The sequence below is a fragment of the Rhea pennata genome, chromosome 3 (genome assembly GCF_028389875.1).
Source record: "Rhea pennata isolate bPtePen1 chromosome 3, bPtePen1.pri, whole genome shotgun sequence".
Taxonomy (NCBI): Eukaryota; Metazoa; Chordata; class Aves; order Rheiformes; family Rheidae; genus Rhea; species Rhea pennata.
In genome coordinates, this window is record NC_084665.1 from 25,508,173 (window position 1) to 25,522,500 (window position 14,328).

The 14,328-nt window shown below is 43.3% G+C and overlaps 1 protein-coding gene across 1 annotated transcript in view; it reads right to left on the reverse strand.

Annotated features, from left to right (window-relative positions):
• PROX1 (prospero homeobox 1) overlaps positions 1 to 14,328 on the reverse strand; it is a 49,919-nt gene that overhangs the window by 13,810 nt on the left and 21,781 nt on the right. Inside the window, exon 5 of the mRNA XM_062571828.1 lies at positions 14,192 to 14,328. This exon is cut by the window's right edge and continues 58 nt beyond it. Within this exon, the coding sequence (XP_062427812.1) occupies positions 14,192 to 14,328 (137 nt within the window). The remainder of the gene's footprint in view (positions 1 to 14,191) is intronic.

Consider the following 14,328-nt stretch of genomic DNA (forward strand, 5'->3'; position numbering starts at 1 on the left):
GTGACAGATATTTCAGAAACTCCATGTACATCATCCTGAGCCCCTTCCTCACATGAGAAAGACTTTGCCTGTGTGGTGTTGGAGCAAGCTTGCACCTAAATGCAAATTGCCATATCCTTGGGAGAACAGCTGTCATGTAGGAAACCTTACTGAGGGCAAACCCCTTCCAGTCTTCCCCTGCCAGTAAGACACTGCATCACGGCAGTGCTGGGGTCAAGCCAGAAGTAACACAGCGAGACATCAAACCCCTTCTAAGGCCACTTTTCTGCAGGCTTAAGGGGAAGCTGGGGATACTGGGACCAGCCTTCCCTCGCATGCATCCCTGGACTTGCAGAGGGCTTGAGGCCGCTACTGGGATGAAAGGAGTTGTGTGACGGAGCCAGGGACCTCCCTTTGAATGAATGGCCAGAACAGGATCCATCTATCCACCGGCCCTCTGCAGTCCAGGGACTTGCACGATTTGCTGCTGCAGGTACAGATTTGCTGCTGTTTCCAAGGTAGCCCTGCCAAAGCAGCACTGCCGTACAGCCAGTTTCCTTGGGTTCTCAAGGGCAACGTGTGCAACACCTTCCTGGTGTCCTGGCTCCTCACATATTTTTCCAGACCACCACCTCCCTTCCCACACTCTCACACACACACACACATGCACTCTTTTCCCGAGCATGGTGAGCTGCTGCGTGGGACCATCTTTGTGCTGCGAGTTGGTGTGGCAGCATATCAAGCAGGAGGCTTTGGCTTCTACACAGAATTTGGAGGCAGGTTTTGGAGTAAGTTGCTACACTTTTTGGCGCGAAAGCCATGGCAGCATATGGCCCAATGTTCTCAGTTTAAGTCTGACACTTAACATTATTTAACAGTTTCTGTGTTAGGTGCTTTATAAGGTAAAGGAAATTAACAATTTTCAGCTAATTAGATCACTCAATTGGCTGAACATCCTGGACACCTCTTAGAAAAAAATAGGTTGGCTCAGGCAATGGAAAGGCTAATGCCTCTTCCATTATCACTTATAAGGAGAGGGAAATAGTTGGAGAGGATGCTTTTATTTTAAAAACACAAATGAGAAATACCTCAACTGTTGGACACTTCAGTAAATACACTTTCTCCCCCAACCACCATCTTTCTAGGGAGCAGGGTGTTAATTCGTCCACTGCTACATGTGCACTGATCTCCTTGACCGCGACAGCAAGCACTCTGGTGCCACTGCACCCTGCTTGTTTGCTGCCCTCGAGTTTGCGCTCACAACAGTTGCTGTAAGGATATCACTGCAGTTAAGAAACACATTCTTTGGAAGGAGAAAAAGAGGGACAAGAACGTGGGTGGCAGTTCAGTTGGGTCTGCTCTACCACTGTGGCAGACCTCAGAGCCACGTGAAGAGGAGCCCACTCTTTCGGGGCAGCACTAGGTGCTGAGCCCAGCATTTAGGAAAATAAAGAGCATTAGCCCAAGCCAAGCTCAAAAGCGAAAAATCAGGCAAATGAGAGGTTTCTTATTTCATTTACTGTTACACTGGGGCTTTTTTATTCTTTATAAGTTACCACTGGAACACAAAGCTGGAAAACACTTGTCCCTCAACTGATTTAAGAATGCATTTCAAAAGTGCTTGTTTGAGATGAAGCTCAGATCCCTCATCCCTTGTGTAGGGTTTGGGGCACTAGTAATCTACTGCCGGCTTACTATTGTCGCCTCCATCAAGCTCACAATAAGGACAGAGAATGGCATGGCTCTTATAAGGAAAAGAAAATGACAGAGGGGTTGCTGAGAGGTCTGATAATATCAGGGAAGTGAAAGTGGCAGTGCAGTGAAAATGGATACTGCGTGATACATTAGATTTAATCACTTGCATTTCAATTAAGCTTTTCCACAAATAAAGATTCTACAGTACTTTGCAGGCTCCCTACATGGCCAGCGCGCCAAGCGCGCAGCCAGCGTCGCACGCCCCAGCTGGATGCACACAACAGCGCTTCCACAGCTTTTCCAGGCTGAAACTCCCCTCCATCCCATCGCACTGGGTCTGCCAGGACTCGTTTCCCACTCAACAGTAGGAGAGAAGCATCCCACAACGTGCAGGTCACTGCCTTGCTGACAACCCTGGAGGGTCTCCGTCCTGGGACTGCTGTGCCCTTGGTTCAAAGAATGAGCATCATTGAAACACAGCTGCTCTCTGGTGCAAGCACCATGACCTTAATGCGCCAGTTTTTAAGCAGAAAGCTTGGTACAAATTCAAAGCAGAGCAGATTAACGTCAAATAAAAAGACTTCTTGTTCACAATTTCTTTTGACTTTTGCACCTTGAAATTCAGGCCTCCCCTTTCCTCATTCTCAAAAATGATCAATAGCATTTTACTGGGGAGATAATTATCAAGTTTCCCTTTCTGCTTTCCTGATGAATTAGAACTGTGTGAGATGTAGAGGTTTCTAATGGAAACTCTGATTGCCCTTAACGCTCTGCATTGCCAATGGCACTGCTGCAGTATGGAAAAATCACTAAGGTTCCTGCAGCTTATGATGGTCGGGGATTTAGTATGTGTCAGGGAATATAAGAAAGAATCACAGAAGGGGTTACTGTCACACCCAAGAAGCTGTCTCATTCAAAAAACTGAAGGAGAAATAAAACTCATGCATGCAAGAACAGTCTAACTTTAAGTCAGTCCCACAGTGGTGAAACAATCTGCTCCAAGAGCTGCCTACGACGCCAAGTGGCACATTACATACCCTGCTGCCAAATTCTGGTAGGTATCACATAGAGGCGCCCACAAAAAACCTGTCCAGAAAAGTAAGTATGAGGATGACCACCCAGTTCTGGCTCTGCTGCAGGAACAGCAGAGAGGTTATTGCACAGGCTTCTGCACAAATTAGCCAGACAGAAATATATCATGTTACTCAGAAAGGACAGCAGCGTAGCCTGGACTTTGAGGAGCAGGTTCTCCTTTCACCAGCAGTAAGTCCTCTCTTCTCCTTGTTTATTTCCTTGCCTAAGAGAACGGGTCAGGCAGAACCTGCTGGTTAGACCACAGATATACAAGGGAAGTGTTTTGTGCAGCTTATAGTGTGCGGTGATTTTTTTTTTCATGTTCAGCAGAACTTGGCCCTGTAGATGAACTGTTAATACTACAGAAGAAGTAATAACTAAAGGCTTCTATATCCAAAGTACATCTTATAACATATACATAAAATCTCATGGCACTGAGTAAACATTTATAATTGCTGTTTCTTGCTCTTGTTCACTCTTCCCACCCCTCTGCATTGCAGTTGCCCTTGTCATCTGTGTCTGGCCCTTAAAAAGCTCCAACTGTTAATACAGAGCCCTTTCCTTATTCAATTTGTATGTGTTGGGGTAGGGAGGGGGGAATGAGGAGCAAAGTGGAGGAGAGGGATGGGAAGCAGGTGGTGTTTAATCAGTCTGGCAGGGAAATAGCCAGTCACTGGGGTCCTTTTGGGGGTGGTATGAAGGTGGTAAGCATGCCCTCTGGCATCACGATACCTTCTTTCCTCTTTCCTGTCTCAGAGGGTAGGGGCAGGGGAAGGAAACTGTGCATGGTTGAGCATGAGGGCATTGCAAATGAAGCCTGCTGCCTCATCCCAGGCTGCCCACTGGGACTCTGACGAACCTTCTCCCAGTGCAAACAAGCATCTCTGGGCAGCTAGAGCCCCTTGTGGTGACATAAGCTGCTCCATCCACTCCACCTTGAACTGCATGCCTGGCCACACTAGGTTTCAAACACCCCATTATGAACCTCGGTGTGGGACCTTCCTGAGACTGGTGAGCCTTCCAAGCCTGTGAGTTAAGAAGACATCCTAAGATGTCCTACTCAGTCCTACTGGACTGAGATGCCTTTCCTTGCAGAATGAAACAGTGTAATTCCAGACTGCACTAAAAGAGATAAGCTCGAGGCTGGGCCTCATTTGATGGAGCCAGATCCCTCCTCAATTGCATGAGATAAGTCATTTCAGCTTCTCCATGAGCATTGGTATTTGGCAGTTAAAGGGCATTTTTACTCTTCAGCGTTGACTCCCCTTTGCTCTGCTAAGTTTCTGAAGACTACTGCTTTAAATGCATCTATCTGTCTATGCCATCACTTCCCTGAAAGTCCCAATCAATGCAGCCGTCTTTCTGCTTAGCAACAGAGTTCATGCCATCCTGGTCTGCTACTCTTGACATAGGCTCTCCATTAACTACAGAAGCAAGTTCAAGGCCACATCTTTGACATATAAACTCTTTCAGTGGTCTGGGCTACTACCCGGCCATGGTTTCTTCTGATAGCACATTTCCGCCAGAGCCTTGAAACCATCCCCCTCCGGACGGCAGTTCACGAGTCCCTTAGGTGGTACACTGAAACGAGGCAGAACTAGACTGCGTAACTTCCCCTCTGCAGATAAGAACGATGGACCTTGCCCCCTCCAGGACTACGGGGAGAATTCATCTCCAACACACTGATTACCCTCAGGCGGCTCCTCTGGCTGTCCTTCCCCCCCCCCCTCCACCCCCAACACTTTTGCTTTCACGGGTCAGGGAGACACTGGGTTCTTTTTCTGCACTATAAAATGTGGCAATACTCTAGCACAGCCAGTGATGGGGTCCATGTAAATATGGAAATCGATCCAGTGCTCTGCTCAGGACTGTCTCACTGTTGGACTGAACGACGTATCTTGACTTAATCTTCATGGACGTCTCTGCAATAGTTCTGCCTCACCATTACGTCCTCATCAAGAGGCCTTTCGCGTTGAGATTCTTCTTGTAAACTGACAGAATTTTGCCCCATAGATTTAAGTATCATTCAAAATAATGTTACTGTTGTACTCTAAGCTAATGTGAGAAGGCCCCTCTGTAAGCTTGTGCTGCCCCTGCTTTCCCTCGCCAGTGGTATCTGTTGTGAAAAGGTGCAGAACTCCAGAAAGCTGCATTAGAGAGCTGCACCAATGCAGACAATGATGCTGCTGAGTCTCTCACATGGTTTCTAAAAGTTATGAAAGTTAGCTAAGTCGCATTATCAGTCTGACTCTCAAATGTTTTAAAATGTACTGAAGGCATCAAGAAAAGTGTTTTGCTTAAAGGTGACCTACTCAAAGTCTTAAAAGATGGCCAATCCTTTCTATATGACTCCTACTGAAGCCAGAACAGACTAGCAAGAAGATAGCATTATAAAAATAAAAATAATGTCCCCTCTACCCCAAACCTATACACATTATAATTATGAGACTATGTGGCTCCAAACCCAGGTCTTCACTCAAATTTTTTTTGTAAAACAAATGATTTTTTTTTTCAATCAATATTCAACAAATATTCACACACTTGACTGTATAATAATACAACAAAAGACAGCACTAGTTTTCTCACACCAGAACTCAAGAATCTGGCCCCAAATTTAGTTCAGTGTCATGTAGAACAAGTGTGTAGTGGGGTATAGAGGGAAAAATCTTACCAAGCTAACAGTTAAACTGCTAGTTTAGATCTCTCTGGTATGATACACATGCTAGATAAAGTGTAGAAGATCAACATTTTTCCTGAATTTTCACAGTACAGAATGTTTCACATATTCTAATATGAAAAAAGAGTAAGAATACACTGCATATAAGAATTTTCAATCAGATCTTGCTCAGAAAACATCCTCCTCATTCATGAGACAGTACTGCTTTCCAAAAGTTCTGAATGAAAAATCTAGCTATATCGTTTAAAAGAAAGGAAGAAAGTCTGAAAGAAACATGTACGTTAAATGGATCAGAGAATTTCATTTGGGTTTTTTTGTTTGTTTGCTTTGGGGTATTTTTGGGGTAAACATCAAGTTTTAAAATGTTCCTACTCCTTGTAACTGGCTAGCCCAAGGAACTCTCTCCATGCAAGATGAAAGAAAAAGAATTTAAGCTCACGAGGGAAAAGACCAGGCTAACATGGGTTAAAATTCACCTTGCTTCTCACTCCTCATCTAGGATTTTTTTTTTTTTTTTTTGGAGAACGATGGACATCTGGAAATCAGTTTTACACAGAAAAACAGAAAACAGGGAAGAACTAAGAAGATGAATAAAGGCTCATCACAGACACAAAAGAACAGAGCAAAAAGAAGCTTGGATTTGGGTATTCTTGTCTGGCAAGGAGGCAGGCAGTAAGGCTAATGAAGCATTTGCGATATGGGACGTATGCCAGCGTAACAAAGAAGATGTGCATCAGCTCTGCAGATGTGCCAAAGCCCCCAGAGCAAAATAATGACATAATCACCATCAGTGTCACAGACCAGACTGTACACAAGGTGACATGGGAGAGAATAAATAAGAGTCTTTAGAGGCCTGTAGTACACACACGGGAAGGAATAGCCATTCCTCACAACTGCCACAAGAGAGTGGCGAGATGTTGGGTATAATGTGTGCAGCTAGCAAAAGAGATCTTGAATTGTGCAAGGCTAACGCACTATAAATGGGTGCTTTTCTCAGTCTCCAGTTGACGTTTCAATTCCCACCACTTCTTGTTGAATGCAAAATGAAATGGCAGTAGGAGTCGGAAGAGTTTGCCAAGTTTTGTTTCTTTTTTGTTGGGGATTTTTCTGGAAGGGGGCTGTTTTGTTTTAGAAGAGGATGGGGCAATAAGGATGAGTACCAGCAAATGATCGTTTAAAAAAACTCAAAGCAAAACACACCACACCACCACTGCACGCACGCACACAAACCCTGCACTATTCAGCTAGAACAATCCTAGGATTCCCCTAAAGCAAAACCAGAAACAACCAAGGACAGGTTTTGCTTTTTGGGGGGTGCTTTTTTCTGGTTTACTGCTATTCATGAACTAAACTAGGAAAAATCCTACTAAAAAATTTTTCTACACTAAAAGACAAGATTAGTATTTTATTGATCATTAATAAAACACCGCTTAGGGCAATTTAGTACTTAACATGTTATTTGCGGTGGGGAGTAATCTGAAAAGCTCTGAGTAGCCTTAAATCATTTAACAACAGCTCATCCTGCATAAAAGCAAGTGTTTGCCTCAGTAGAGCTGTGTGATTTTTGTGGCATATTTTTTTTACACAACTTTTGTCAAATTTTAGAGGGAACATCTGTTTGATAAAGTAAAACGAGACTAATAGTAATCCACAGGCCTAACTGGGAAAACTGTGGCAGCGGAGGAGATATCTTCAAGGCGCCAACAGGACTTGCACAGAAGGAACGCTCAAGTACATAATTGTTTGCAGGATCAGGCCCTACCAGAGGAGCTCAGAAGAACAAAGCACTTGGCTTCACCAGTGTCCCTTTTCATTGCTTCTAATGAAAGATTCATAAGAATAACTTTAATTTTTTATGATCCTTCTTTTTTTTTTTTTTTTTTTTTTTTTTTTTTTTTTTTTTGCATTACTGTATTAGCTGCATCTACTTTGTGTGTAATTTCTTCTTAAATACAGAAAACCTGTTTCAAAATGCCAGGCATAACAACTTAATCAGTACAATAATTGATCCTGATTGTTGTTGCAGTCCTTCTTAACATTAAGGAAGTGAGATGGAGCCCAGAAAATGTTTTATATACTTACTCCTTTTCATTTCAAGTGAGGTATTTATAAAGAATACAAGTAAAGGTTGGGAGTGGAGTTTTTTATTTTATTTTTAGATTTTTTAAAAAATTACAAAAACCTTCCTAATTTGCTAGTTAAACCATTCAGTGGAAGAATGATTGTATTTGTCTTTTTTGGCTTCGCCCAATTAATTGGAGCAGCAACATAACGATTGTTAATAAACAGCCCTAATTTGACTATACTTCTTGCATATCTACTAACTGCACCATATCTTTGTTTAGCATATCATCAGGGAAAACAAGGAAGCATGTATATAATTTTGTTCTGTTGTATATGAAGTTTAATAATTATGCCACAGAGGATTCTAAATTAATCACAGAAGGCACAACAATATTAATAATCTGTTCAGCAAACTCCAGCTTCTTTGCACTTTGATGTTATGAGCAGAGGCTGTAGGAACTGTGGCAGTTTTTTAAATTGGGCAAATGTTTGTTTCTGTTAAAGCCTACACCAATGTTTTCTTTTGTGCTTTTTATATTATGCACCTTCCTCCCTCTCAAAGAAACCTACAGATAAACCAATGCTTATTGGGGTGTGCTCTGATGAAAGCTCACAGATCAATTTTTTCCTTCATTTGCCAATGTTTCATTGCAGGATTTTTTCGTAATTATAGAATTATTTTAATTTTTTTTTCCTGGATGAAAGAGAAGGGGTTCTGAGAAAGTTTTAAATTAGCTAAATAGGTCTGTGTAACCCAGATGAAACAAACACGCTAGTTTGAAAGGGTTGTTAGAACTTTTCTAGCCGTTTAATCCATAGATGGCTGAGCACAATGATCCGTTCCACAGAAAGCCACAGCCACCACCAGCAGCTGTTAGAAGAGAGCTTGCTCTCTGCTCCTATTGATAACCCTTTGTGGAATGAAGAAAAAGAGCTGAGGGAAGGAGAACTGAATGTCAGACAATAGACATCGCTACGCACACTGTCTCTGAACTTTCCTCATCTCTGAAGGACAATTAATTATGAAGGCCTTTGGGGTAGGTCGAAGCAAGGGAAAACCTACTGCTGGCCCAGCACTCCAGCCGCTATCTCTGTGTTTGTTAAATGGTTGTGCCTGTTGGGGAACCAGAGTAGCAGCCACCAAAATAGCCAATAGATCATTTAGGAAAAAAGAGCAAAAGATTTTTTTTTATGCGTGCCTGTCCTTGTATAATTCTGTTCTCACTGTGAAATCATCCATACACAAAACACAAGGACAATTTTTTTTTTTTTTTTTTTTTTAAGAAGAGCCACAGGGTAGGTTACAGTCAGAAACGGCCTCTCAGTGGTGTGTTAAAAAGGATGGTCTTTTCACCAAATCATTTCACAGAGGCAAAACAGACAAACACAAAGAGTTGAGACTTTTTCTCCTACATTAAATAGAGTAACTGATAAGGTCAGACATATGATACCTAAAGACATGAATCTGTGAACTCTTGAAGTCAAAGGACTTCTCTGTGCAAAGGAACAATCTTTCAAAGGAAATAGATCATAGAACTCCACTGAATCCCCTTTAAACTTTATGAAGCAGGAGGAGAAAAAGCTCTAAGTAGGGAAGCTTGACAGAAGAGCCTTGAACTATTTTCTGAAGGAAAGATGAGACCCTCCCTAGGCTGCCACAAAACATCTTTTTTTTTCTAAAGGCTCTTCTGAACTTTGATATGTGCCAAGACACCGCTATTGAAAGCTGTATAATTATGTGCTATAGCCACTGTAGAAAATGCTTTGTTCGCCACAACAAAGAACAATAAGCAAAGTAAAGTGACATTACACTGTATCTTTTTCTTTAAGAATGTTGAGAAAGGTCACGGTACGTTATAACTAATAAAGCTGTTGAGTAAGGAAGTTTAAAGTTGATCTTGCTGTGCTTAAATGTAACCCAATGACAAAAAGACAGAGGGAACTAAAATTGTAATGACATTAAAAAATAGATCATATATCAATGTGCCAACTTCATTATACAAACACCTTGAATCCAAAGGACACAAACACAAAAACCGCGTGTCGTTTTGCAACAGTATTCCACTTGTGATTCTCTCTCTGATAGCTTCAGACTACGACCTGCAGTGCAACTAACTGCAAAAACTGATTAACAAGCATTAATTGATACATGCCGCGCACGGACCCTCTCCTGAAAGCCGTGGATTTTGCTACTTGATTTACACATCGGGTTCATTTCCTGCGTAGTTTTCAAGGAAAGCTTTGCTGCTTCACAAGAGAGCCTCTTCGAAATTTTTAGAAAACAAAAGACAGAATATGCCTGAGGGCATCAGTCACATTTCTGGAAACCAAGATTTTTAAGTGAAAAACAAATTCCACCCAGACATACCTGTTTCAGTTTTTCCTTTAGCGGAATTCTGACAGCAAGGCATCTTTTCACCTATGTTTGTTATTCTCAAATTGCAAAATCAAGTTTCATTTCCCTGGCTGCAGACGGTAAGTCACTGGCCCCCCGAACTTTTTCTTTACCAGTGCCGGGAACAACACTGAAACACTGTAACAATAAAGCCCTTGAAGGAGGCAGCATACAGCCCAAGGGAAAAAGGCAGGGAATATAACACTAAAGCAAACAACTGTCCCATCAGGCTGCACCACGAGAAGAGCACAGACCGCCACAGCAGAGCGCGCTGCACGGACTGAACATACCATCTTTGAGGTGGAACTTGGCAAATTATTGACTTGGTTTCCACTTCTGTTAAGGCCACTGAACACTGCTCTCGTTGTATAAAGCAATTTTAGAGGGGTTATAAATTCTACTTTACAGTGCCTATATATCACAAAAACATGTTAAGTGGCCTTACTTTAAATAAGGATCAGGTTCAAAGGCTCTAATTCTCCTTTGGAGAGTTCAAGATGAATCCTGCAGAGGAAACCAGGGAAGAATACGGGTTCCTAGAATAAGCACACGAGCGGCCAGAATTTTCAAAGGCAATGATTTAGGATGTCTGAATTTTTGGATGCACCGTTGGGCACACTTCATCTTCAGGGAATGGTCCATCGAGGACCTACTGACGACGTGGCTCTCATTAACAGACCTCCAGCTGAGCACCCCAAAATGGGATCAGCCTAGAAACATCAGCACTTCTAAAATGTCGGCAGCCAACCTTCCTCTCGAGTGTTTGTAGGTCGCTTACGTGACCGGGTTATTATCTGGATTTTTAGGTGGTGCTATTTGAATTGTTTTACATAATCTCATCGATTTTTGTGGGACTAATTCAAAGTGCCTTAAGTTAAACATTCCGCTAAGGCTTGAGTACAACTGGTCTTAATTAAGTTTTCCCGCAGTGTTACGGTCTTCTCCTGCCGAAAACAGAGCCAACTTCTTAAAAACTGTTTCCTCCCCACGCTAAACAACCAGTGCTGCGAAAAGAAGCCGTCATCGCACGAGGCCTTGCTGTACCAACACCGCGTCCAGGGTGCTTGCGAGAACAACGCAGCCCGGCGGACACCTCACTCCCGCCACCGAGCGCGGGAAGGACGGCCGCGAAATCGGGCGAGCTCCTGCGAAACAGCCGGCGGGCTGAGCGCAGGACGGCGGCGCGCTCCCTCGCCCACTTCGGTGCTTATTCGCTGGCCGTGCGCAGGAATGGCCATCGTGGCGAATACGAGGAGCAGGTGGGAGGGCATCGAGCAAAACCCCCTGCCCGGAGGGGGAGAGACCCTGCGACGTCCGAGCGGGGAGCGAGCCCTGGGGCGCCCACCAGAAACAGCACGCGGCACCCTGTAGAGCGTCCCTAACTCACGGGCAACGACAACGGCAGAGGAGCCTGAGCCAAAGCAAGGCTAAAATCCAGGTATTGTCCTCAGGCCAACTTCTTTTGCTTGTTGTGAGTGAATAATAATAATAATAATAATAAATATTATTTACAGTTTTTAACCATAATTTTATCTTAACTCACAGCTTGGTGTCTCCCTTGCTTGAAACATCACATTCACAAGTGTGAGCTCTGATGATCCCTACTACGATGGATGTTGAAAGACAGTTAAGAAACGGTTTGGGATTTCTTTTTTTCTTTTTATGCATAGCAACAATACCTGACTTTAATTATTGCAGCTGGCATTCAAAAGCTTATGGCAACACCACAGATGAGACAGATATCAAGTGGCACAGCAAGCTGTCCTCTCTTTCTGACCAACTTCGGCATTTGTGCTGGGAAGCTGACATTTGCGGCTTGCGCTCACCAGGATATAACCCACCTTCTCCCTCCCTGAAAGAACTGTCCCAGAATAGAGAAGCATCTTCACCTTTTGCAAAAAAATACTTTTGTTTCCCTCTCCTCTTTCAAAAACCAGTTTCAAATTGCTTGTTCTGTGCAGCTACACTCAGCACAGGTTTCTCCAGCTGACCCTACCGCGAAAGACACAGGGAACCAACTATGCGCACGTACACACGTGTGCACACACACACACGCAAAGTCGCTTCACGCTGGAGGAGGTGTTGTATCTATCTCTGGCTTGAAGCCACAAGGGTACAATGGCAAAGCTAAAAACGACAGCACATGTGGCTTGTTGAACATCTTACTCGACTTTGCGAAAAAGCTGTCAGTTCCAACGCACGAGGAAAGGAACAGAGTATCACAGTTCCCTGAGCAGATCGATGGCACAGTTGATATGGACCAAATGCACATTCTAGCTTTATCCCATTTTCCTAATAGCCAATTTAGGAGTATTAACATATATGCATGAATTTTGCTCAACAAGAGATAAAGGAGGAGCATTTAGGAGGAGTAGTATAGGTGATTTAAGAGAAACAGCACATCAGACTAATCAGAAGATCAGCAATGCATCACTGAAGTATGAGAGGAAGGAACTTTGATGACGCTAAATATGGCAAATGCTCAGTTTGCTAAATCCCTTTGGATCCAATTTCAACATTACAGTACTCGTCATTTTTGCTTTCCAGCTTGTGGGGGCGGGGCTGGGCATTTATCGGGAAAAGTTACATTGGCTACATTAAAAACCGTACTGTACACTTTCATGATCTCTTAACTGACGGATCTTCAGTGCAAAAATAAAGCTCTAGGAAATTCTAATTATACTAGATAATACAAGAAAGGATGCGTGAAAGAATTTGAAAATCATAGCCATTTATATGCAGCTATATTAGCATACAGTCATACACACACCCCCCCCCCCGAAAGGCTTTTCCTTCATCCATGGGGAAAGAAGCAAGGCACTCCTTCTCTAACAGCCACCAGACCACTTTGCTGAGGACACTGCAATCACTAGCAGTGCTAAACAGCTGAGATTTACATTTTCTAACCTACTTGAAAATACCTGGAAGCTCCCCACATTTCTTCATTGAAGTAATTCACTTACATTCACTTACATTGTTACTAACATTCTGAAAAGCAATAATAAGTGTCCAAAAACATTAAGGATACTAGAATTTTTGGACAGCACAGGACATTTCAACCTATCTTCTGCAAACAGAAAAAAAAGCTTAATTAAAAACTAAATTCATTTTGACAGAAAATAGTTAGTAACACTTCTCTCCTAGCGTATTTCCCTTTCTGTTCCTGTATCTACCTATTGTTTCTCACCACGTAGTTGGAGCTACCTCCCAGGGGCAGGGACGCTCCTAACTCGCGCGTGTGAAAGAAGTACACAACGGGGCCGTGATCCCTTGCAAGGGCCTGGGGGTGCTACGGCACCCCACACGTTAAGCCTAGATATCATGTCAGATATAATGAATGGTAAATCCCTCTGGGAACATCCTCTTCTCCCCTCTTTCTTCATCTGTCTTTTCCGTACAATCCTCCTAGAAAATGCTGCACATCCAGAAGGTGGGAAATGAGCTGAGAAAGTCTTTGCTCAGAGACCTTTTTGCATTATCTGAACTTACATGCTGTGAAAGTAAGTGCTGCTAAAACGTCCCCGGACAGATTTTGGGCAGGAAATGACCCTCCTTATGCTTTCGCTACACTTTCGCTACAGGACAGGGCTCAGTTATGCTACTTCACACCGAGCGAAAGGTGCAAAAACACACACAGAAAATAGTAACACCGCTGCCACTGTCCCGCTACACTTCACCAAGAGATGGGATTCCTCAAGCCCCCCCCCCACTCGCCCCTTTTTGAATGCATCGTTACATCTGACGACCCGAACAATGCAAAATGCCACCCTCAGCACTGAGAAACGCTCTCCCGCGCTACCGCCGAGGGTCAGCACGGCAACGATGACAGCGATAGTCTGCCGAGCCACCAGGCTGGCCTGTAAACAAGGGTCTTAATCAAAGCCTCAAAGCCGTTACAACCGAAAACAGGGAGCGTTTACTTCTAGGAGTGTTTTCTTCCTGCAGATTAACAAAAAGCAAATGCAGTTCAGCTTTGTAAATCAAACAAAGCAGTGCAGAGAAAGGTGTCTGATCACACAATTATGGAGCTTTAAAGAGCCATGAAATGACATCTTCACTACAGCCCCTCCCAAAAGAAACTTCAAAAAGTTGAAGCCAAGAAACTTATCAAAAAAGTGAGAACTTTCATCTCTTGTCAAGCCCTAGCGAGGTTTAATACTCCAACTACCATAGCTAAAAAGATTAATTAGCATCATTCAGAGATGTGGAACGCACACGGTCACTAACACGGTGAAAAGGTACATTATTTAAACGTTGCCCAAACTACAGAGCTGCTCATGCACACCGAAACAAAGATCAGTGCCTACCTCAAAATCGTTTGCTTTATTGTAGTGCATGTTCAGGGCCCTGTAGAGCTCACAGTCTCTGGTTATAGACAGCTCCTCAGTGCTCGTGACCCCGTCGTTGATGGCTTGCCGTGCATACTTCTCCATCTGAATGTAGT